The sequence below is a fragment of the Aquila chrysaetos genome, chromosome 7 (genome assembly GCF_900496995.4).
Source record: "Aquila chrysaetos chrysaetos chromosome 7, bAquChr1.4, whole genome shotgun sequence".
In the NCBI taxonomy this organism is placed as follows: domain Eukaryota; kingdom Metazoa; phylum Chordata; class Aves; order Accipitriformes; family Accipitridae; genus Aquila; species Aquila chrysaetos.
The window spans coordinates 34,225,172-34,251,561 of record NC_044010.1 but is presented as its reverse complement, the minus strand read 5'-3'; the positions used below and the strand labels follow the sequence as shown (position 1 = coordinate 34,251,561).

Sequence of the window (26,390 nt, the reverse complement as noted above, 5' to 3'; positions counted from 1 at the left end):
AAACAATCTGACTGTTTCCAAGACTCCAGTTCAGGTGAGTCAGAAATTTGTAGATAACACTAATGATATGAGCAAGTTTGTCTTTTTTTTTTTTTTTTTCCTCCCAAATACTTCAGGATCTTATTTGAGAATTTTGAGAGGGTTTGAGTTAATTCTTTCCAAGTGATTGATAATGGGGAAAGGAGGAGAGGCTATTCTGGGATGATCTCATATAACTTATATGCTTCTAAAAAGAATTTTTTCAGTATATTAAAAAAAAAAAAAATTATCCTAAAACCTCTTCCCTCAAAAGCAAAATGAAGAACAAAAATCTCTTGCCTTTGTTCATAGACCAAAGCACGGAAAATTCAAGTTCTAATGGTGAAAGTTTAAGAAACTTTTAATCACACACAGACATGAAATTTCATAATCACTTTCTTGTAACTTTAACTATGGAAATCACTTCAGGTTGCCTCAGTAGGATGCCACATACTGATCTATTTCTCAAGGACTAGAATTTCAAATTCAGGGGGAGATTTGACCCTAACCTCTTTAATGCCCTGAAAACCCCATGAAATGTACAAATACATCTTTAGATCCCTAAACACTTTTGAAAATCTGGATCAAGAATTTTTTGGCAGAAATAAAAATGCACACAGTCCCAGCAATGAAGTTACTTGAATGTTTGATGGGTAAATTCTCCTGTGAGTTATGCAGTGTTTTTTCAAGGAAATTAGTCAATGGATTTTTCTTTATTACTTATCCAGTTTACTGGTCATTCATGTATATATGAATATGTTTGTCAATTTTTTTATTTGTAATGAGATTTACAAAAGTGCCAAGAGAGTAGGTTCAGTAGATTAACTGACTTGATGAATGTTTGGCCTTTTTTTGCCAATTAAAAAAATGACCTGATAAATGTTATTGACTTTTTCCAATAAAATATTAAGGGACTCATCCTAAAATTTACATACTTTGTAAGGTCACCTAGCCCCAACTGTAGTTGTATCCAGGGGATGTAGTATAAATGAAAACTGGACTTCTAAAATTTTCTCTTACATTATCAAATGAGTTATTTGTTGCTTGTTCTATTTTCTTATGCTTAATACTTTCCATTACTTTGATCAAAGTTGAATTAACAGCAAAAAAAGTAAGTAAATGTCTCATACCTGAGAAATGTGAGGAGATTTAGGCATATAGCGATGTTGCTTAATGTAGGTCTACTTCCTGGTCTTGCTAGATATAGATCTTGCTTGAGATCCTGCATCACCTTGCAGTAATGGCTCTGCTTAAAACTGTCTTAGGGTACCGCACCTAGTCTGAAACTGTCAAGGACAATTTGCTCAGCTATAGACTTCTGTGTCTTAAACACTGAACATTAGGTCATTCTGATCCCACGCTAAAGTCCTTTAACAATTACTTTGGAGCACCTAAGTCCTGAGTCAGATGCTCTTGAGACACCCCATGCTTGGAGGTAGATGGCTTTATTTCAAAGAAAAATCAAAAAAATAAGACAACTGTAAGATTACCTGCTGCATTTTCAAGTTACTTTTTGTCAAGTAGATACCAGCATGGCAACTTTTCCCTGAATACTCTCTGAACGCAAAGGCTTTCACCCCCAGAGCCTTGGGACTGGGACTTAAGCCACCAGCAGACAGGGGGATTGTCCCACGCTGCTCCAGGAGCCCAGGGACAGGCTGGTCTTGGGGAGATATAGCTCATGTCAGAGGACCCCTGAGGAGGAATGTGCACCCCAGCAAGAATGTGCTTGCTGGTCTTACGCCTTTGAGCAACACTGCAGCCTGCTGCCTTATGTGCCAAATTGGCTAGCCAGTCCAATGTTGGGAGACAATACGGAGCATTCTTCCAGAAATCCCTGAAAAGTCAACCTGTAGAGACAACCCCTGGCTTCTGGGTCAGCACTTCATGGCGCATATGCCAGAGAAGTCATAATGGCTGTTGGGGAATGCCATGCACTGGTTTCTGTTGAGTTAAAAAATTGATGGGAGCTGCAAGCTACCAAAGCTTGCCTGGGTGCGGATAACATTTTGTCTCTGTGTGAGGTTCCTTCAGCTTTTGGAATTGATCAGATGGCAGAAGTGGTGCCAGCGGTACCTCTGTCCCTCACTGGGGACAATAAAAACATGAGGTACCGCTCCTGAAAGGTTGCTGACTCCTCACCAAGACCATTCCCCTGCTCTAAAGAGGATCAGATACCTCTCAGCCATCGCTGATATTTACTAACCTTTTCTGCAGTCTGCAGTGATGAGGACCCCATAGCCTCCCTAAGTATCCTGTACCAGTTAAGGATCCCCCATAATGCAATCTCTTTTGCTGCAAAGTGGGTTGAATACTTCCTTCCACCCTGCTGGCCAGGGAGACCGATGGATAACTTGCTGCTTTATAACAGTATTTCCTATGTGAAGTGTTACTGTGCCCATTACTCCTTCCCCTGACACATACACCCATCCATCTCCTGTAACCTGTCTCCAGTTTGCAACAGTTCTGAAACATCGGAAGCCCCAAATGTTTTCTTTTTTTTTCTTCTTTTTTTTTTTTCTTTTTTTTCCCCCCTTAACCCACCTTTTCCTAGTTTGCTTCTCCGTAATTCTTGGTGGCCCTTTGCTCTCTCTCTTTCTGAGAACAGACAGGCCCTGAGATATGGGAAACACATACACTCAGACCTTGCTTGGCTGCTGTGCAAAGGCTCATCTCTCATCTTTAATTCTCCTGGCAGCTGAGCAATAATTCACCCCAAGGCAGCATGACTAACCTTTTCAGAGGTTTTCTGATGCCTCACAGTGGTTCCACTCATTAAATCTTTTGTCCAGAAAGCTAAACTGAAAGGTGTTCCAGAAAATACAGTGATTTCATGTTTTGCTTCAGCTTCACAACTTTTTATTAAGGGGAGTAGAGGTTTAGAGTGGAATATAAAAGGCCTGCAGTTGAACATAAGCCAAAACCAAAGTTCTGGGTGTAAATATCCTAAAGGCTGTGGAAGTTAAATGGGAAAAGAGTATTCACATTGCCAAAATATATGCATCAAACAGGTGCCTCATTCCTCAGAAGAACAGACATTTCTTCTGTAATTTTCTAAGGAAAAGTCTCCTGTAGAGGATTATTCAGTGGGACTAATTTCAGTGCACCTAAAAGATCCTGCCCTAAAGTTAGGTTGAACACTCTTTTGGCGTGTGAGATAAAAATAATTGCAATCTGAACAGAGTTTAGATCTGGAAACCTTATATCTGTGCTCCCAGACCTTCTCTGGCTAAAATTATGACACAACATATTCCACCCTCTTCTAATAAAATCTGTAAATCTGAGATATTTTTAAGTGACTGCCAAGCCCTCCACATTGTTGTTACGGCCATATCACACCATTAATTCCTTTTTCTTTTTTCATTTCTTTTACATGAGGGGAAACTTTTCTTTGTAAAATCAATGGTGCAGCATGTTCCACTGCTGCTGTTGAAAGGCAGATCATGGCCTCCTGTGACTTCTCTGTTGGTGTTCAGCTAGAGTCATCAGGCCAAAATTTCTTTAGCAGGCTTGAAATCTCCAATGTGGCAAAATAAGAGTAAGCCAGGGACTGAAGTAGTCAGCCTGGATGAAATGAGTTGAGGCTTTGATTTCTTGTAATGTTTGATACTGATTTTAGACACCAGAGGTCAGACACTGCTGCTGATTATCTTAGGAAATGGGAACAGCTCTAGCAAATAATAGGAAATGAGCTTTCCTTTCAATGTGATCGTATTTATGGGTTTTGTCTATCTTTTTTTTCTCCCATTAGCCTTCAGAAAAAGAAACTGCTCTTGAAGTTCCTTCTGGCAGAAAAATAAGTCAAGCAGAAATGTCCAATTTCTAACAATTCATTGTGGTTTTGTCCCCTACCCTTTCCACTTTACAGTTTCTAATAAGCTGCTTGTACTCTTCACCTGAGGACTTAATTTACTAAATCATTAAAAATTAAAGTAGTTCTTCAAATTCCCTTCCTTGCTGTGTTCAAAGTACAGTGTCAAAAGCTACTCCATTTTGTAGCAATGGGGGGGCAACAAATTCCCTCTCTGGTTCTGCGCTGCAAGTGCGATATGAGAAAACTGTAGCTGAGGCAATTAATTTGCTCCCCGTACAAGCCTGACACGTGACGCAGCACCTCGGCCGGCAGCAGCACCTCTGACCTTGGGCAGAACTGGCCAGCGGAGAACAGAGCCCCCAGAGCCCCCTCCCAGGGAAAGCTGCCTGCAATTGGCAATTTGGCCTGGCACGGCTGCTTTTTACTGAGTGTCTGGCAGAGGTTGTTTCTGGGGTTTCCGTGACGCAGGAGAATGCATGTTTCTCTCTCATATCAGTTTCTTTTGAGAAAATGCATTGTTATACCCAGGCAGCTGTTTGTATAACACAGAAGGCTTTGCTCGGTGCAGCAGTGCTGTCCTTCCAGCTCTCCTCTGCCAGGGAGGTGGGTGTTCAGAGCAAGGGGAAAGCTGCAGGAAGGAAGCAGCAGGGACTACCTGCAGGGAGGAAGGAGGAATAACACTAAACCACTTTGCCAGCTTCAGTTTAAGACTCTGCCTGAATCTAGAGAGATTTTCCTCCTCTCCTTTCTCTCTGGACACCAAGCTTTCTGGTGATTGGCACGAGAGACGTGATACCATCTGACAAAGCTTTATATTTATTCTAAAACGAATAAGCATAAATCCAATCAAGCACACGTTCAGTACTCTTTGGAGCAGAGCTCTGCTTGGGCTCATTCAGCAGGTGAGGATGACTGTGCAGTTCATCACCTGGGTGCTATGATGGAAAACTGCCCTTAATGACCACTTGATGCATTTTTTTCTATTGTCAGAGATCTCCAATTTTATCTTTTTGACTAACAAAAAACCGTACAGAGTAATAAATATTCCCCTTGTGAAACTGACAGGATTTGATAGAAGTGGTGTGATTAATAGGAGGCCAGTTCAGAGTGAATGAGGAGTGGACAGCACATGTGAATGTATTTTGGCTAGCATAGGTCTAAATTGTAGGTGGGATATCTACATGAATGAAGGCATTACCGGCAGCAGTCAGGAGTTTATTTTGTTTCGTTTTTCATAAATATAACAGTCAATAGGATAATCCTGTGTAGTGCAGAATTAAAAACCTCTTACAGAGCAGGCTTCAGTTTTCTGATATATTGATGATACTGCTCTTAAATGCACCACGCTCTGTGCATTTGCCTCCCTGCTGTTCAGTACCGTGAAGAAAAATGGTGATAATGTCTCTGTTTATGAAAAGGGGAATGAGAAAGTTCCTGGAGCTCCTCCCCCTTATCTGGCACATCTAAGTGCTGTTTCCTGGACTAGTTGTATCAGTATAATTGCCTTCTCTGTGTTAGCATTTCATTTGCACTGTCAAGAATACAAAGTGTTCTCCTCCACATGAAAGCAGCATGCTATTTCCGTGTCTTTCAAAGCCTTGCTAGCTGGAGAATGAGGCCATCTTTAATCTTAAATTTGCCAAATCTGCTCCCTGGAATGTTGCAAAGTTGGCTAGAAGCAGTCTTTGGCTTCTCTGTGCTCAGCCCTGGTTGTCCTCTGGCTTCTGACCATTATTTTATCCCTGGTGACCATGGAAAAAAGAAACTATGGTATTGTGCACATTTAGCTTAGCTTTGCTGGGATCTGTGGGAAGCAGTGTGCTAAATAAAGATCCATGGAGAATTCAATAAGACAGCCCAGGTCTCCTGATACTGCTGTCTCACAATAACTGAAGCTAGTAAGGCTACGGGATGCAAAGGCAATGAGAGAAAATACCTTAAGTTAGCATAGAAGACTGGGGTCTTTCCAAGAAAAGGCAGGCACCATATTCCCCCACCAAAACTTCTTCAGATACTCAAGGAACCCATGGTTAGTAACAGATGGTTCAGTTAGTGCTGAGCTAACTCATAATAATCTTGTTTAGGTCCAGGGGATAAGTTTGAACAATGACTTTACCCTCTGGACAGAGGACAGTGGTGGTCTGTAAGGCATCAGATGACAGTCTGCAGAATTCTTGCTAAGGAAATGTAAACACTTCCCCACACACAATCATTTCCACATGCACAGCCCAGCAAACAAAGACAATGTAGCAAGAAGAGGAGTAATAAATGAACATTCAGAGTAATTTTGGCACCACTGCAAAAACTGTTGCCTGATTCCAACTCCTCTGCAACAAGGTGCAGGGGTCCTTGGATTAGAAAAGCTTCTGAGATTTGACTATATGGCTTCCTGACTTTCTTTCTAGTCCCTCTTTCTGCTGGTCTGTATACCCGACAGTAATACAGCAGTGCAATGACAAGTGATGTTTTCCACATATGTCCATTGACTGGAAAATGCTAGATGAATTCTGAGTTAATCCCTCAACAGTTGACAGCCACAACCAATTATTGTCAGAACCTATCCCTATAGATCACACCCTAATTTAACAATAAATTACTTTAACCTCATACATCTATTTGCAGTGATTTCCAGAAAACATTACTAACCATAAAGGAATCCTCCTGTGGATTAAGTAATTACCCTGGAGAGCTAGCTTTCACTCTTCAGCAGCGGGAGCAAATAGCATTTCTAATGAGCTGGGTATAAATAACAAGTTGAATGCTGTCAAGCATCAATATTTACTCTTCATTGGATAGAACTGCTAACTGAATTAGCCCCTTTGCAGTGAGGGGCTGGGTTTGCTTGCAATTATAATCATGACATTGTCACGTGTTGCCTTATTAGCTTTCTCAACACACTATAAATAGAAAATGCATATTCAGAAATGTTGCACTGAGTGGTACCTATCTGTCAGTTTTCTTACATCTTCCAGTAGTACCTGTCCAGATATAAAATTGAAGTTCTTATATGCTTTTCCCAAGCTGAAGTAGCTAGCCACAAAGCTAAGCAAATTTAGACCCCAGGCTGTCTGGCTTCTCTTTATAGGACAGGTTTTGTACCACCATAATATCTACTTACTTACATGAGGTAGAACAAAGGTTAAGGATCCATCTACAAAGATCAGCTTGCTGGACAAGGGTTTTTCCATCTGTATTGCACAATAACTGATTTCTGTGAAAGTAAAGAAAGATGATCAAGCATTGCAAAGCTGGAAATTCTAACATTTTGGTTGTTTTACTTGAAATTAGACAAAAATATTAGATTCCACATGAACGAAAAGTTCTGTAGAGAACAGAGTCCATCAAAATGTTTCATTTTGTCTTTAATACCATATGTAGTAATTTCCAATACATCGTATCTGTTTTAATAATTTAATGTGAATATTCACCACATGCAGTATTAAAATAGATTTCCAATTATTTATTTTGATCATTTTTAAAATATTCTAAAATATTTTCCTGTTGACAAAAGGTGCGTTTTTTAGGAAATTCTAAAACAATTTATTCTGGTGTTAAATGTAGTCCTTGCTATATTGTTTAAGTACAAGCTTATGTGTAATGTGATATTCTAGCATGCAGGAATTTTTTCACATTAGTATAAAAGTGTTTCCAAAGTTGGAGAACATTGTACAGTGTAACGTGTGTGAAAAATAACATATGCTCATGAAATTAAAGCCTTTCTCAAAATGCAAGCATGTGAAGAGATACAGTTAAGATTATGTACCAAGTTTTTAGCATTTCCTGGCTGAAGTTTCTTCCATGTGGTTTTAGAGGAGCGGGTTTTTTTTCTCTTTCTCTGTGACAGTTTTCGATGGCTTATATAGATAGCTGCTGTAATTAGAGAAATAGATATGTGTTCACATACTGCAGTGCCAGATAGAGGTCCGAGCTGTTGCGAGCAAGGCTGGGGATAAGGATACTCTGTGGTCATATGTCTGCTCACACATCACGCCACCAGCTAGACCTGGGTCACGTCAGGCAGTGCTAACTGCACGCTACAGCTCATTTGCTCTCCACTTCATTAAATTCACAGCTCTACTGTGTATGTCCACTAAACTGTTCATATGTGTATTATTTATACAGTGAATAATAGTTTGGCATGAGTTATATGTTCAAAATTGACAATTTATAATAACGCGTTGTTTGGCAATTTCATTGGCCACAGCCAACCTATCTTCATGCATGCAGGCTGGGGGTGATACTTCACAAAAGTTTAACCATCAGTGGCAGCTTCTGCCTTGGGGGCCTCTGAAGCAGAGCCTCTCCCCTCTTAGGGATGGGGGCACAACCCTCCAAACCCTCTCCCCTGGTGTGGGCAGCGTGGAGGCTGCTTCCTAACACAGGGTGTCCATCTCGGTCCACAGGGGCACAGTTACCAAAGCAGCACGCTCCCCTTTTCCTTTTTACTCCTCCGTTACACTAGGATGGCTGAGTGCCTGCCTTGGGCCACTCTAACACATCTTGGTTTTCCAGTTCCAGGTCCTCCCGCTGGTGTTAAAGCAGCTGCGGCTTCAGCCTCCACCGTCTTCGTCTCCTGGCTCCCTCCCCTCAAGCTGAACGGCATCATTCGGAAATACACTGTCTTCTGCTCGCACCCCTACCCCACAGTAAGTCCCACAGGGCGACCACAGACGGGCAGCACTGACTTGTGGGGCTGAAACCGTGTGTTTGCAGATACTCGGTGCTTGATGTTCTCTTTGCCACTTCCTTTCCTGCTATTTGCTCCCCCTAAGCAAGCGTGAAGGGGGATCCCAGGGCTACAGGGGTGGCTGAGAGCTGGTTTTCGTTTTTCCGACCTATCAAACTTTTTCACTGTTTAAAACCTATTGCAGAGTGCTGACTTACAAATCATTTCAAAACTCACAGTTGAAGTTGAGTATCTTTTAAGGTTTTTTTATTTAGAATGTACTCAGTTACCTTTCAGAGGACCAGCAAGAGCCCTGTTGTAGCTGGAGGCATGTATTTATATACCCATACTTAGATGTGTTTTCATCTAAGTTCCGGCCTTTTTGGCTTGAGTATTCATGTGTGAAAGAACATAATGACTTATGAACAAACATACTTGCTTGTGAATAAGCTTATTTATGCCTGGAGTATTTGCCCACTCTAGGTCTATGTGCTATTACTTGCTGAGAAAGTGACAAGAGAAAAATTGAATTTAATAGGAGGTACCTTTCTCCCTTTCTGAGTCACAAAGGAATCCAGCTATCTTTAAACACAGGGTCCAGTTGCTCTTTGTAAATACCCATGCATATTTATTCTAATTTACATTGAAAAAAGTGCTTATTTATTTTTTATCTAAGGTTTTGATTTAGTTTTTAGGCAGGACTTCCCATCAAAGGTAGCATTGCAAGTTCCAAAATGCAATCTTAGTATAACAGACAAGGAAAATATTGTTCCAGAAGTAGGAGGAGTTTGACAGGGACATTTCCAAAAGTGCCTCAGGCTTGTTTTCAAAGCTGGCTGAGAGCGAGGAAGGCCTGAGGGTGTGTCTGAATGGGACCCTTCAGGCAGACACAGCCTCACCCAACCCACTCTTCCAGCAAGTGAACTAATTCTGCAGGTACTCAAGGGGATACAGGGCAAAACACACATGCCCATTGATTGCTATGCTTAAACTGATATGTCCTACTATAAGCAGGATTTATTAGTCACATTCAAAGCTAAAGGTTGGAGATCTTTGCTTCATTTATGTTTGGGGACTACTATCTCCATTAATTTAATAACTGCAGCCATGCAAACCAAACTGTCTTGAGCATACCGTTTAAATGTAAACTAGCCAGGGATTTTTTCCATCATGGCTCATATGTTTCTATGGCACACAGTGCGTTAAAGAGGTCGGAGTTTACAGAACTGGACTTGTTAGGGCTCTGGTCCCAGTGGGGACCAAGCGCTTCTCTGGGCGGTTGGAGGGAACACCAGGTGGTGCTGCTGGCTCTTCCTAGTTACTTACCATGCACAAAGCTGCAGTGTTTCTTCCTCAGGCTTTGCTAGCAACAACTTTTTGTATGCTTACATCACCAGGAAAATAAACATCCTCAGCTAAAATTTTTTTTCTCTAATATGCAGTTCTCTCATATACAAAATTGTTTTTTTAAGACTGCTTATTGTATGGTTACCTTTCGGAGTACCTCAGTGACGGACCATGACAAGAATAGTTACTTTTTTTGCTAGTCTTGGCCTGTACTGAATTTTACTACTATATTTTGGTGGTGGTCATTATGGCATGATGGGGTGGTATCACTGCATACCTTAGCCCAAGGTAGGGGCACTTGGAGGTGTTTGTGTTTTCCGTTAATTGTTAATGTGTACGTGTATAGTCATCTTGTTACCTGCATACATAAAGGGCTGTATGTGTGTGTGTACATATAAATATCTATACATACATACACATATGTGTATATATATGCACAATATATCTGTGAGGACGGTCCCTGTACCACTTGTCACTAGTGTTTTGCAGATCAGCATGAGTTGTGGCTTACAGAGCCCGTCTTCTGCATCAGTCCTATATGGCGAGTGAGGCAGTGATCACACTCAGTGGTCAGTTTTCAGAAGCCAAGTTGGACATCTTTAAATAAGTGTTAAGACCTCAGGACACATTTAATATAGGACACACTCCCCCAGCTTTATTTCTAACAAAATGGTTTCCTATCTCTTATTCTTAAAAGACTGTAAAATAAAAAGTTATTTTATTCAGAGCCAGCTTTGCAGTGAAATAAGCCTGCTGCAGAGGTGCTTGAATGCTAACACTCCTGGGCAGACATGGTCTGTATCTCCCAAGGAAGTTCTTGTATGATTCACTATTGGCAGAGACAAGTAGTTGACAGAGAAAGAGGTCTTAAATTAGGGTGAGGAGGCGAATAAATAGAAGACCTGTGTCTTTGTCATCTCTTCTACCACCAGAAGTAGCAAGTGCTGTAGATGGAGGTATAGAGCCATGAAAACTTCCTGAACAGACTTCTTCCTTCAGCCAAAGCCCTGGTTGCAAAATAACTTTGCTAAAAGTCTGCTATTTAAGCAGAAAGGCAAACTCAGTTTTTAAGCATCAGTGAGGAGAAAGAGAAAAGGACAGTGGTAAAGGTAAACTTATGGGAAGGCTATATTCTTTACAGATTGTGTTTTACAAGCAGTATGTGTTCGCTGAGAACAAGTCAATACAGTACTCATTAGACAGTCTAACAACACAGTACTTTACACAAGAACACTGCTTTGGTGTTTAAGTCACCAACAGGAAAACTAATTAACACTGTTGGTCATATTGTGCACATTTTTATTACAAAGTGCAACCCCCATATGACCCTGAGATATTATAAGATGAAGATTTGCTGCCTCTTGCACAGTTCAGTTTGCTTTGCAAGGGCAAAAGCTGTTAAAACTTCTGCTTCCCCTGTGCAGAAGGATGCAGACATTTCCTTTTTAAATATTTTGAGTCCTAAGGACAGTATTTGCCTGGGAGGTTTCAAGCCACGAATATGATTAATGTGTGAAAAATAAACATTATTCTCCACTGCAATCTATTCTCTAGCTAAGATAAAGTGCAAACAAGGATCCAATGTGGTACTGTTTAATTGTTTTGCCTCTATTATTGTATAGGCATTATTAAGCAGAACTTTCTCTTTTTTATTCTGCAAATATAGAAGAACATACAGAAATGAGACTTAATGAGTCCTTCATTCTTCAAATATAAGAAAAAAAACACACCAGAATTTAAGTTAAAATAATTATCCTCTGTGCTAACTCACAGCCCACATTCCCACAGTTCTTGACCCCACTTGACTCCTTGTAGGAGCTGGTTTCTCAAGACCACCTGTAATGGTCCCATGTCGGTCAGCTTCCTTCTAAGTGTGCTTATCCCCAGCGTACCAGCAGCACGCTCATCACGCTCATCGCACTCATTTTTTTCAGGTCTCAGGGAAGCAACAGGCAGTGCTATCAGCTGCAGCACAGGCTGCCATCCCATCCTGTCAGTGGAGGTTTTCCCAATGGTGCCATAGATATTGCACATGGTTTGAATCCTAGCAAAGAAGCCAGAGTGGTTCAGCTCCTACTTGGCTGTGGGGGGAGCTGCTTTAGGTGGCTGTTGCAGCACCTGCTGCCGTGGGTTGTAGATATGTTTTGCCAGGGCTTTTAAAAGGGCAAGAGAAAATTAGATTTAGGTGATTTCTGAAAAAAACTCCACCAATCTCTGGTTGTATTCAGGTTAGTACACTACATAAGGAGGAATCAATGGGATTAGATTAAATAAAATTTAGATGGCACAAAGTGCCTGGAAAAGGTCATTGTGTCACAAAGCATGCAATGGCTAGCCAGCCTGGGAAACTGTAATCTCAGAACAGGTAAAAAGCAACACAGAAAGAAGGCAGGAGAACGAAGGTTAAGCAGCAGGATATACTGGTGCAGGGCTGAGAAAGCATTAGAACTGACAGAGAAAGCAGAGAGAGGTTAAGAGCTGAAGACATATAGACCAACTATATCGTTTGGGTGTCAACAAACAGTACGGCATCGCTCAACCAGAAATACACATATTAAAATCTATTTTGCTTTGTTGATTTAACAAGTGCAGCCATTATTGTTGTTGTTGCTTTTGGGGTTTTGTTGGGGGTGATCCATTAGTCAGTCATTCACTAATAGGAGCAAACATATTAAACAGGCTTATCCTGCTGTTTCCAACAAAGCAAGTCACTAAATTGTGCATCAGTCTTCTGCTTTCTCCATGGAATGCCTGGAGATTAATGGAAAGGAGTCATGTAAGTAGAACTGCACTATAAAAGGATAACAAATGGAGACCACTCTCCTTCTTAGTGATTTTCCTTGTCAGGACATTTTCAGTTGGTTCTTGACTTCATTCCACTCATATTAAGATGTGAAATAATCTTTGAAAATTGTAATCTACAATTCTGGTCTTCTCCAAAGGATTTAGAAAGACCCAAAAGCTGAAAGCCCAGCAAAGATTCATCTTGGCCTAGAAATATTTCTGTGAAACAGTTGGGTTTGCAAGATGGGGGAGATGAACAGATGTGAAGTAATGATGGAGAAGAAGGAAGTGATCTCATATTTGGCCAAAACCCAAGTCAATTTGCTTGAAAATGTAATTGATACTGGAAACTGACCAACATCTGGCACTGTTTGGGGCAGAGGGTGACTGATGTTTTTGGTATACTTATTTTTCTGTGAGAAACATCCTCTTAAGCCTGTTAGACTTTTATATATGTGTTTCATTTTTTCTTTTGGTTTAAAGCCACTAAGAGGGAAAAAAAATTACATGGTTTAACCTGCTGTCAAATTAAACAACAAGCATATGATGTCTGCACATGACACTCTTCCCATGTATATTCTGTCTGCTCAGTCCTGTGATAGGATAACCAGCAGCAGCACCAGCAGCAGCAGTAGCAACTAGACTATTCATCTGTTTCTCACATCTCTATGCACCTTTTCCTGTCAATTTGTAGAGTGCCATATTGAGGGAAAAAGTATAGTCAGATTCCCCAATGAGGGCATATTACAGTGGGGTATTTTCTGTTCAGTAGAAAAAGTGGCATCAATCAGACTCTTTCATAGAATCATAGAATCATAGAATCATTTAGGTTGGAAAAGACCTTCAAGATCATCGAGTCCAACCATCAACCATGCCCAGTAAACCATGTCCTGAAGTACCCCGTCCACTCGCTTTTTTAATACCTCCAGGGATGGTGGCTCAACCACTTCCCTGGGCAGCCTGTTCCAGTGTTTCACAACCCTCTCAGTAAAAAAATTTTTCCTAATATCTAACCTAAATCTCCCTTGCCTCAACTTGAGACCATTTCCTCTTGTCCTTTCTCCAGCCACCTGACGGAAGAGACCAGCACCCACCTCACTACAACCCCCTTGCAGGTAGTTGTAGAGAGCGATAAGGTCTCTCCTCAGCCTCCTCTTTTCTAGACTAAACAGCCCCAGTTCCCTCAGCTGCTCCTCATAAGACTTGTGCTCCAGGCCCCTCACCAACTTGGTTGCCCTTCTCTGGACACGCTCCAGCACCTCAATGTCTTTCCTGGAGTGAGGGGCCCAAAACTAAACACAGTACTTGAGGGGTGGCCTCACCAGTGCCGAGTACAGGGGAACAATCACCTCCCTGCTCCTGCTGGCCACACTATTTCTGATACAGGCTAGGATGCCGTCGGCCTTCTTGGCCACCTGGGCACACTGCTGGCTCATATCCAGCCGGCTGTCAACCAGCACCCCCAGGTCTTTCTCTGCCGGGCAGCTTTCCAGCCACTCTTCCCCAAGCCTGTAGCGCTGCATGGGGTCGCTGTGACCGAAGCGCAGGACCCAGCACTTGGCCTTGTTGAACTTCATGCGATTGGCCTCAGCCCATCGATCCAGCCTGTCCAGATCTCTTTGTAGAGCCTCCCGACCCTCAAACAGATTGACCCTGCCTCCCAACTTGGTGTCGTCTGCAAACTTGCTGAGGGTGCACTCAATCTCCTCATCCAAATCATCGATAAAGATATTAAACAGAACAGGGCCCAACACCGAGCCCTGGGGAACACCACTTGTGACGCGCCGCCAACTGGATTTCACCCCATTCACCACAACCCTCTGGGCTCGGCCATCCAGCCAGTTTTTCACCCAGTGAAGAGTACACTTATCCAAGCCACGAGACACCAGTTTCTCAAGGAGTATGCCATGAGAGATAGTGTCAAAACCTTTCTCTAGGTTTCCTTCCACAAATGCATAGACTGCAGCCTCCCAACTCTGGTCACATAGTTTTCAAAAGGTCCTGGTGGTAAACACTTAGGCCAACTGTCTTGGTTTCTTATGAAGTCCTATATGTCCGGGATACATTCCCCAATACAAACATATGCAGAATCTTCCAGAAAACACCTGGATTATATTCTTTGCAATGTATTACTGATAACCTATCAAAAACATACACGGGAGACTCTGGGGGATGTCCTGTGAAAGAAGAGTCTGCTCTGCTCTGTCTCTGTTACTTGTAGACTCAAGGTGGGATTCAGTTCACCTGACTTCAGACATCTCAAAGAGAGATATCTGTGCTGATTCTGGGGTCATCAAGACTTTCTTTTCATTAAAGAAGAGAAGCTAGATGTCTGAGAGAAGCTGGATGAATCTTCTTCCAAAATCTTCCCTTCTCTTTGTTTACTCTAGAGAAAGTATATGTGGTTTTCTTAAACCAGATGATACACATCTTAAACTAGATGATATGAAAGTATATACAATTATCTTAAACTAGATCTTTAAAGAACCAGAATTAGCTGACGTAAATTCCCAGCAGCCGGGTATTTTCCACACAATTCTTTCAGGCATACACAAATCTTGTCTTGATTTTGCATATGAGCTGTCCAAATTCTAACTCAATGTGAGGCAGCTTTGCATCATACTTTATGACCGCCAGTTCCTCTCCAGTTTAAAGACTTGAATAAAAGGCATGAAAAATAGAGCAAAAGCAGTTATAATCCAGAAGTGATTTGTTGTTACACACTGTAGAGGCTTCAGTGATTAAAGGGATGCTGAAAGTCTCTTTAAAAGGAGGAGAGAGGTAGCTGGCAGAAGTTGGCTAAATAGATAAAGTTACTGTTGAATGGAAGCTTATTTAGAGTCAGCAGAATCTGTAAGGTTGAATTTAGAATGTATGTTCATTGATTTGTGTACTACAACCAGTATTTATCACTGTGTCTATACAGTACTTTTTACAGCATTATGATATTTATGTTTATTAATTCTTGTTCTTTATATAGCACAGAACTAGTGTGTAATTTTGGGTTATTTTAAAAACATATTTTGCATGGTATTTAAAATATGTCTTTTTTAATATACCACATGTACTCTTTACAGTTTCTTCATAGTTATTTCACAGCTTTACCAGTTCCCAAACATAGTACATTCGTTCTTTTAATTGCTTTGTCAACTTTATATTTTTTGCCTATCTTACTTTTGTCATAGAGCAGGTCTCAGCAGAGATGTGACAGAGTATAAATTAATTCTGATGTTGTGCTGTTTTATATGATTTTTAAAGGTCTCCTTGCAAAGCCCTACTAAAACAAATTTGATATTGATTTTTTCATAAAACTCCAGTCTTGTCTCACTACCTAGTCTCACATACAGGTATATCAATATAGTCTAACAATAAGTCCTTGGTGTCAGTTGCAGTGTATTTCAGCAGGTTTGAATTCATCCCATTCCCTTCTGTATCACATGGGGGACAAAGCACTTGGGACCAGATGGTGTCATACAATTTGTGAGTTGACTGAAATGCTCTGAACAAACCTGGTGATTTCTTGGGGCCACCAAAGGAAGCAGCAGAACCCCTGGCAGCGCAGAAGGTTGTCTCCTGACCTTCCTGTGGTCACCAGCCGGTGACACCACATGCTGCTTCCCTGATCATGAGCCCCAGGAGGCTGATGGACTCTCTGTGAGTAGCTGCAAAGGGGCAAGCAGGTGGTGTACCTCGGTGGCTCCTAAGCAACAGACTCCTTGACTACATGGAAGTCCAGGCAGCGGGCTGTCTTCCAGGTGTGATTCCTGGAAATGGGTTTGCAAGATTTTCCTGCAGGTGGGAAGGCAGGGAGCTGCCTCTGTTTTTTCCAGAATTTCCATCTTGCATTTTCTAACATTTCACTTCCACATTTAAAGGGAAAAAAAAAAAAAAAAAGAGCAAGATAAAATTTTATATGGAAGCTGCATTCTGTTTTGTGCTCAGCTTCTGTTTACAGCAGTTACATTTAATAATGCTGAGTGAAAAACACATGCCATGTTTCAAAACATGAGCCAAAATAGCAAGACCTGAACAAAAGCTCTTATATGACCAAAGTGGTATCCAGACTCTAACTGAAAACTGTGGTCCAGGACTGGTGGTTATTTGCAGCTCTGACAGTCTGTCCATCTGTGAAAGGAAGCAAGGCAAAAGCCAGCAGTACTGGAGAAAAGTACTAGTTCATGACCTCAGGCAGACTTTCACATCTTCAGGGAGTTCACTGAGAGGGCACATTAGTGATCTGTCTACTCTGTTCAGGGATGCAGAACTTGAAGCTCATTCTCTATAAATAGAGTAATGTATTGATTTCATATTAACCAAGTTTCCTTCCAGGTAGAAACAACTTATCGTAGCCCCCATTACTGGATAACTTGTCAGTCCAACGGACTCTAAAACATCATTTCCAGGAGCAATGAAGGCCTGAGGTAGAGCAGAGTAGACAATTCTGTGGTGGTGTTGTGCAAAAAAATGGAGATCTTTGTGTTTTGATGTTGTAGAACTAAAAACTTACTTTAATTACTGATGAGGCTCAGTGCTCTTTGTAGGCCTCATCTGTACTGCTGATTAAACAAGGGCCAAGGAGCAGCACCTGGCCCCAAGATTATGTGACATTGACTGACGTCTGTCTACGCTGCTTAGAACTAGGACCTCTAAAGCAGATTTGTTTTAAAGAGAGCTATTTAGAGTAGTACAAAACTGAGCTAGAGATCAAGTTAAAAAGTGGTGTGGATCATTGGGGGGGAGTGCTCAACACAGTCACTGGCTCTCTCTCATTTAGCAGCAGAGATAAGCCCAGAGGATGCATGTTTATTGAGAGGAACTTAGCTAGGCACACACGGTTTCACTGAGACAGCTCAGGCTAGATATAAAACTGATTGCCGTTCTGTAGGAGGCTATGAAACCAGTGGTTCGTTGTTGTGGGCAGGAGGAAGCAGCACAGGTATCTCTCCTGAGTCCACTTTTGTTCAGTTGTTCCATTAGTGACCTGGATAATGAAATAGCAAGAGAGCCTATTAAATTTGCAGGAGATAGAAGGCTGGGAGGAATTGCAAGTACACTGGAGACAGAACTACAATTCAGACAGATCTTGATGAACTGGGAAATTGGTCTGGAAAAAGTTAGATAAAATTTAGTATGGGTAGGTGCAAGAAAATGGGTACCATGAATAACCAACTACAGAAGTACTGGGTAGAGAGCAATAGGTTAGATTCTTCAGAACAGGATTTTGAGGTTATTGTGCATCCCAAGATGAACATTAGCTACCTTTATAATCCTGTTGTGAAAAGCCCAATGCCATACCCTGGGATTGTTGAATACAGGTTTGGAAACTGTATTCAAGAAGGCTATGGACCATTGTTAGAGAGTCTGAAGGATAACAGCAGATATTATTAGAGAAACTGTTAGAGAAAATGTGATTTCTGGACAATGTTGAAAGTATCAGGGTTATTAAGTTGTAAAAGGATAAGGGTACTGGTGGGGAAAGGAATAGTAAAACTTCTTGTAGGTTAAAGACTGGTGCAAAGATAAAGGTAATAATCTATTCTCCATGTTCCTAATAGACTGGAAATGAAGCTATAGGCTTAAACTGCAGCAGGAAACTCAAGCTAGATTTCATGAAAGCTTTCTAATAGTAAGATTAGTTAAGCAATGGAATAAGTCTTGCAGCCTAGGGAGTTGCAGAATCTCCATTTATTGTGTCTTCAAAATCAAGCTGGATAAACATCTGTCTGAAATTGTGCAGGTATAGTTGAACCTGGTTTAAAGAAGAATAGACTTGGGTGAACTCTCAGGGTCCTTCCAGCCCTGTTTTTAGATGATGCTATGGCCATATTTTATACCTAAATTCATAGTGAAAACACACGTGCTACTTTAGGTAGTATATATATGTATTTTTAATTTTCAAGATGACGCAGCCAATTACAGGTAGCCAACTTGTATACACTCTTACTTCCTAACACACAACACAAACCTGGGATGTTTCTTGCTTTTCACTCTTGTCCTTAAAGTCTCCGTATGGCTTTGTTCACCTCTAAGTTTCCCACAACTTGCAGAGAACAAGGTGGTAGAGATCTTCAGTGTACCTATCTTACAACAGAAGTTGTGTAGATGCAGTTGTAGGCAAGATGCAAGCTTGCTTTGACTGAATAATCTTCCAGTCCACAGTAAATGCTACCTGTTACCTTACCTCCCTGTTTGGGAAACTCCCTGATTTCTTGGAAAACTGTTACAAATGTATTTTTCTTCTAATGCGCCCTTTTGAGGTTTTCCCAGGCTGGGTTAAAAAACACAACAAACAAAACAAAAAAACAGCCAAAGGGTTCAGAGTTTATGCACGTTACTTATCTAATTGCTTTCTAAAGGAGTCAGAAATGCCAGGAGATGGCATGCTGTTTCAAAGCGTACAAAGCAATGTATGCCAATAGAGCTGAAGTTGCATCAGAGGAAAATGATGCTCCCTGCAGTAGCTGTTCCTCAGCATCTCTTGCTGTTGCTTGGTTTGGGAAGTAGACTGACTGCACCGTGATAAAGGACTTTGATTTCATTTTATTTTTCACAGCCCTTGCTGGCTTTTTAAAGACTTTGCCCTGTCTGTACTTCTTAGACAGTGAGCTAAAGACAGAAGAACAATTAACCCGTCATCTATAAGCTGAATAAAAAAAATAGTTAGAAAAAAAAAATCCCTTGAGCAAGCATGTTACTGCTTTTGGGATAAAACAGCAGTATATGTTTCATACTGGCACATGCAAAGACCAATATGTGACAAGATGACATTCTTTAAAATATTTCTTATTTCAGTAGTTTCATCTTCTCTTTGCTGACAAAGCTCCCTTTTTTCTTTTTGTGTAATGAAAGTCTCTGGCATGTTAGTCTAATTGAAATGACATGCAAAAGTTAAAAGTAAAATCAATTCTTTGACACTGGAGCATCCCCAAGTGTTTAAAAGGGAATGTTAGCTGAGGAAAGGGAAGATGTATGTTAACCAGTTAGAAACCAAAAATGTTTTGCTATAGCAGTTTGTTCTAAGAAAATAAGAATCATTAATTTAGTGAAGATACGTTTACTAGATTCAATTAATAAATTAATTCCATGAATAATTTAATTTACATTTGGAATAGCTACAGTTGCAAATGTGTGAATGATGCTGGTTCTCTGTGAGTGAAAGAAAGGAATTGAAGACAAGGCATTTTAAGCTAATTCTGTGATTATTCCATCTTTGGAGTTCCAGGGAGAGAGAACTCCTCTGTTTTGAGACAGTTTTGCCTGCTCTTCTAGTTGACCACATTGCAGCCAGAGGAATTTTGGAGGGTTTTTTGTTTTTTTCAGTTTTGTCTTTAACTTTGGTCCTCAGAGCAGGAGCCCTTAGTGCCAGTGCTGTAGCTTCAAGGCTGAGGTTTTCCTTTTCTGCTTAGCTACTCACTTTATCCCAAACATAAAATCTCAAACCAAGCTGTGTTTAGCAATTATATACAGGGTGTATGTCTGTCTGACTGTCCCAGTCTCTGCCACTGCAGCAGGGAGCAGAGCCACGAGGCATTTCAAGCAGGAGATCTGCAGTATGAGGAGTGGCTTCCAAAGGCAGCCATATGTCCCTTTCATAAACCATGGGAGTCATGGAAAAAACAGTGTAAATTTAACAGGACTGATATTTGCTGGAATGAAAGTTTAGCGATGAGAAAGTTTGTAATGGTTAGCTGTTCCTAAATGCTGTATCCACATCCCATGTTAACAGGTGGTTTAGAAGTAGCTTGTGCTAGATAGCTGCATTAATGAGTGGCGCTTAAGTGTCAGAGGCAGCCTAGCTTGTTTGACTTTCAAATTAACCCTAGGAAACGCTGCCTCATGAATATTAAAACTCAGCCTCCTGTGCCATGATCAATACATTAATTTTTATGTATGACCTCACAAAGATCCAGACTGTCAAGCTACAGGCATTTGTCCAATATTCTTGTGTAAACGTCAAGACAGATGGTTCTCAAAACCTGCTGTAATATTTCACATAATAATAGAAGTGTCTGCCTGCGCTGACCTCATCATATCAGAAGTGGAAACCAAGGCAAATGCTTGCTAAATGGGACAAACCGACTTGGCATTTTGACAGGAGCAATGAGATTGCCTAGAAAGTACGGCAAGGTCCCTGTTTGGGCTTGTGTGAGCCTAGATAACTGTTAGGTGGAGCAAACCAGTCTCCCCAGAAAAGTTAGTCTCCATGGAGGAAACAGAATGTATTCTTGTAGAAGCGAATAGAGGCACACATTTGTATGAAAGCCAGGGAGTTAAGTATTTTAGCAAACAAAGTTAAGTATTTTAATTAGCAAGCACATTAACTTCAGATGCCTTCAGCGCAGACTACTATACCTGGACTAGTTATAGGGACACTTCTATAGTTGGTTGGGAAACACAGGTATGTCAAGGGCATGATTCATCCCACTGCAATGTATGTGTCTCAAATAGGCCAGAAGAACCTTGCCTTAGGAGTTACCTTTTCTTTGCACGGTCTCTGAAGGGAGTCAAGGTGAATGGCTTAGATACAAATGTCTTCACTCAAGATTTCAAAAGTGAGATGAAATGAACTCCGCTCTTCTCCTGGCTATAGGTGATGCCAGCTCAAGAATAAAGAAATGCAGTGACCCATTCAGGAGATGAAACTGGCTACCAGTTCACACTGGAGAGGTGTTTAATGATATCTCAGAAACATCCCTTATTTATTTGGAATTCACTTTGAAGGACTACATATTCCAATGCTTTCAGGTCAACCTACCTTTTGAAATGCTAATCAGATGAGATTGGCCTTTACCAGGAGCAGATATTTGTATATCAAAGAGATTCCTTGCACATTTTCTGTCAGTCTGAATCAAGTTTAGATTACACTGATGCATTATTTTTAATGCTGATTCCTAGTAAAATCTTCTTTTCTACGTCATTAACGTTCTAATTATTTTTAGCCTAGTGTTAGTTAGCCGTTACCATGCTCAGTATTGCACAAGGAAGTGAATATTATTCATTCTAATGGTTCATTACCCCTCTATTTTTACGTACAAGAATCACAAAGCCCATGTCAGAAATAAAACTGCCTATAATGAGCATTGTAATACTGTTCAGGGCTGACGAGGTTTCCCTTCTCCTCCATCAAGGAGTCGAGCTTCCTGTGGAGGATGTGCTGAGGTGCACCAAGCCCACGTCCCCTGGAGGAATGTATATATTCCTCCACACCTTTCCTTGCACAGGTCACTTCAAGCAGACTGCAGAACATCTCACCGATAAGCAAGTACTGCATAGCAGCCGGTCGGCTTGGCTGCAGCCCACGGCCGAGGCACCTGAGTGACAGTGCAAGAATAGACTGAACTGGCATTTCTTCCAGCGCTTGTCCTTCCCTGCTAATGCAGCTGAATATCTGAGATGATCTTCTGCTGGGAACCTTTGAATGGTAGTGATTTTGTGATTAAACAAAACTAGACTCGGGGGAAGTTTGAACAGTCTATTACAGAATACAGTTTTATTTCTTGATTCACTCCATTACTGAAGGAATAAGCCACCAAACCCAGGGATAAGGACCACCAGCACAACTGTTCTAGGTGACCAAAGACATATCTTGATTAGTAAACTCCAGATTTCACAGCAGATGCAGGACTGAATCCTCTGTTGGGAAAGTTCTATGTAAGCCAAAATTGGTTTCTCAGAACTAGTGATGGTAAATATTTGTCAAATATGTTCACTTAAATTGTTCATCCAACCTTGTAAAAATAAACAGACACATGAAAGTCCTAGTCTGAATAAAAACAATTTGTAAAGAAGATATAGGCCCAGATTCACTGAATATAAATTGATTGCAACAAGTTATCGTGTCTGCTCTGTTTATTGCCATCTGCCATCTGTTTGGAGCAATTGATACTCATTACTCATTCGAAGTACCCTGAAGTAACAGGCTTTCTAGTACTCAGCCTAGCAGACTTTCTCCAAATACTGTTTATTTTAGTCTGGAAACATTTGTCTCTCTCCCACCACAGGTAATCAGCGAGTTTGAAGCCTCTCCCGACTCATTTTCCTACAGAATCCCCAACCTGAGCCGGAATCGCCAGTACAGTGTCTGGGTGGTAGCAGTGACTGCTGCAGGAAGAGGCAACAGCAGCGAGATTATCACTGTGGAACCGCTAGCTAAAGGTACGGTGACAGTGCTTTTTAAAGCAATCCAGAACTTTACAATGCTAATTACTGTTATAATTGGCACATGGCTTCTTTATGCCTCATTGCTTACTGAGAGTGGGATTTGTCAGGAGTAACTTCAGTTCTCTCCAAAAGTTAGGTGACAACTCTCAGCTAATTGCCCAAGCTTTTGCTGTAGTCAGCAGAGAGAGAATGACGTGCTCCTCTAGGGGGTAATTCATCCCACCTACCTCAGAAGGAAATAAATTGCTTTTTGGAGCAATTTTTATCTTCTTTTGTTGGGTACAGAGGGTTTGCAGATGATCCCCCTCCCCTTCTGAATGTGTCTCTCTTTTTTCTTGGCATAAAAGATAACTTCTTTATCATTCCTCTCCTTACTAATATCTCTTGTGTACTCCACAAGTACTATCTTCTGTATAAAATGGTCTGATTAACATATCTAAACTCTGAACAATTGTTCTCAACTTGCATTAGCTTTGAAGTGTGCTGCTTCTATTTCAGATATGAAGAAGGGATAATGTGCCTCAAATCTTGCATATTTTTTTCCAGCTGTATTAGTTGTTCTATTAAAAGATATTGCTTGGGCCCATGAATTCTGCCTTATCTGTACTGTGAGATGTGATGCTTACAACACTATAGCACCTTAGCTTGCAAATAGAGACCTAACGTTTTAGACAGCAAAATAAGAAGAGTCCCTTCAGTACTCAATCTCTACATGGGGTCTTCAGACTGATGGGGTTTTTTTTCCCCACTCAAATTGGTAATATCACAGCATGTGCCAGTATGAACAGTTCATCGTACAGGTCCCTAGAGTTGCAAAGTTAGATGCATTTAAATGACTTTACAGTTTTACAAGCCTGCTAATTCTTCAGTCATGTGGCTAATGATGTAGTAATGTAAAATAAAGTGTCTAGTGCTTTATGATGACAGATACTTTCTAAAAAAGCTTTGGAGAACTTCAGCCAAATGCAACCAACATGAAAGCACTTTCTGCATGGAAGAGCATATAACATCACCATAGGGAAGCCTGCCTATTCCTACCTATCTAGGTGATAGATAACCAGTCTGATGATGGAAAATTAACTACCAGAGCTATTGTCATGGCTGGCAGTGATGGTGTTTGGAGGGTACTATTTCAACACATGACATAGCTTCCCAATGCGTAGGAGTTGCAGACTGGGTTCCTCAGGCTTGTGATGGGAAATTTCATGTCTTTGCCACTTCTCTAGGCTAAAGTTTTTATCAGATGAAATGGATATTTTTCAACATTGCTGGGAGAAACCTATAGTAACTACTATGTTACTACTGTAGATCACAATGAATGATTTATCAGTGTAAATACAGGGAGGGTTTAGCAAGGTAGAGGGGCCTAAGTTGGAACAAGCAGGAAAATGCTTGCCCCCCATGCCACTGCTTACAGGTTTTTTTCTGTCAGCTGAGAAGAGTCACTTTCACTTTCTGCTTCTTTCTGGCATTTTTTGTACAGTCTTTCAGATGATCCTTTCTCTTAGTAGCTACACATTGTTAATAGAGTGACCTGAAGAATTTCTGAAAGGCTATAAAAAGTCTGAAGGACCTGAAAAATCTGGAGCTTTTCCATTGATTAATTTCTTGTAGGATAACTGCATACTGCATTATGAACATCAGTGACACCAAAGTTGAGATCTTAAAAAGTGGATGAGGAGTGTAAAGGACATCTGCGAAGGAAGCTCATGAAAAAACACCTCAGGGAAACAGGGCAAAGGTTTCAGTGTGCTTCTCCTTTTAGGCCAGCTGTTACCTCTGTAATGAATGTGTGGTGATGAAAACAAAAAAGGGAAACAAAAATAAGCATAAAAATAGATGCTCGAATAACAGCAAAACCAACTGGTCAACAACATGGTGCAATACTAATAGATTTAGGATACAGGCAAACCCAGGATTGTGCAGGGACGGCTGCACATCACGCACTAGAAGTTCTCTTTCTCCATGTCCGATACATTTAAAAAAGAGGGGAGTATTCAGACAAGATGAACGCAGAGCAATGCAGTTTGCGGGTACCAAGATTCATAACCTCTAGTTATGAGGAAATGTAGTATGCAATTTCTCTCAGTTTGCCAAAAATAGAGAAGTTACAAATTGACCTTCATGTACTTAAACTGAACAAGCTTACTAGAAACTGGAATTGATTCTGCTCCTCCAAAGTTTATTTAACATGATTCATGATGACAAATAAGTGAACTTAAAAACAGCTTGTATGAAAACACAAGGGCACTTTAAGGAAAAATAATTAATTACTTCAATGTAGAGAAGTCAGTGTGAACAAGGCTTTATTCTGAAGGACGGAAGAGTGCATCCAGTCAGTGTTAGACCTAGTAGTTATACTCCAATATAAAGTCTGCATTAGATGATGCTCAGGACAAGCCTCGCTTACATGCACTTAGGACTGAAAAAGTGCTAAGTAATCAATTTGTAGAGGTTGTGATGGATCCTAGGAATACTGAGCGATAGCAATTTTATGAACTTTGGATGTAGCCAGGTTAGAAATTATTGTATCATGTACAAGATTTCCTGTATGAATGCATCGCTGGACCTTTTAGAGAGCTGGGAGAAAAGTGGTGGTCAGTGATAAGGGCGGTGGACGCACAATGAAGAAGGATGGGCAAAGCTAATAGCCTTGAAGACCTTTCTCACCCCTCAGTACATCTGAAGCAAGTAACACTTCACAGGGTTAGAAGGAGTTATAGCTAAGAACACCCTACAGGCCATTACTGTGAAGTTGTTTTCTTCCTTTTTTTCTCAACTTATTTCACAGTAATTGTCCAAGTAATGATACCATCATGACAGCTAATGAGAGTTAACTTTGAATTGAATTATGTCAACTTAATTATATTCTCTTTAAGAACCCCTTTGAGAACAATGAGAATGTCTAGGTAGGGGTCTGATGTGAAATGGATAGTACAATTTAAATGAAAGCTTAATTCAAGTTAACATTTCTTTCTTTAGCGTCTCCATTTCTCAGAACAGATTGTTACTCTCTGTAATTAACTGACAAAAATAAGCAAAAAAAACCCAACAAAAAGAAAATAATCATGGCAATGAAAGTTCAGTCTCCATGTAAGCAGGCTGCACCCCCGCCCCTCAAATTATGCTTCATTGCTGACTTGAAAGTTGTAGGTTTAGCCTATCAAATATATCTAAAAGACAGGAAATTTGCATGCACCTTGTTCCTCTTATTTCCAGAGCATGACTGGTGAAGAATGGCATTTGCCAGCACATGATGATAACAGACCTAGACCCATGGCAATCTGATCCTCTGGGGAGAACTCTCTGACTTTAATGTTGAGTTTCCCCTGTTCTTGTAGACTACCTGAGCATTGATGTTGAACAGATTTGCCTCCTAGTCTATGTTGCTTTGTGTGTTTAATGTTTTTAAACAACATGGGGGGCTCACATGGTAGTACACACACCCCATTGGTCCATTTCTTTAATGGTTCATCATACTGGAATACACAGGATGTTATTCTGTGAGAAAGTCAATGAAAGAAACTCCTGACCCAGGGTATTCACTGATGGCTTTTGTATATGGATTAAGCTGAGCTGCAGTGAACTGTCATAGCTCTT

General features: G+C 40.8%; 1 protein-coding gene across 2 annotated transcripts in view; it reads left to right on the top strand.

Moving 5' to 3' along the window:
- The window catches only part of DSCAM (DS cell adhesion molecule), a 475,910-nt gene that overhangs the window by 387,777 nt on the left and 61,743 nt on the right, over nucleotides 1-26,390 (top strand). For both annotated transcript variants that reach the window (XM_030020086.2, XM_030020087.1), the window contains exons 20-21: nucleotides 8,345-8,478; nucleotides 22,631-22,784. In XM_030020086.2, the coding sequence (XP_029875946.1) occupies nucleotides 8,345-8,478; nucleotides 22,631-22,784 (288 nt within the window). The remainder of the gene's footprint in view (nucleotides 1-8,344; nucleotides 8,479-22,630; nucleotides 22,785-26,390) is intronic.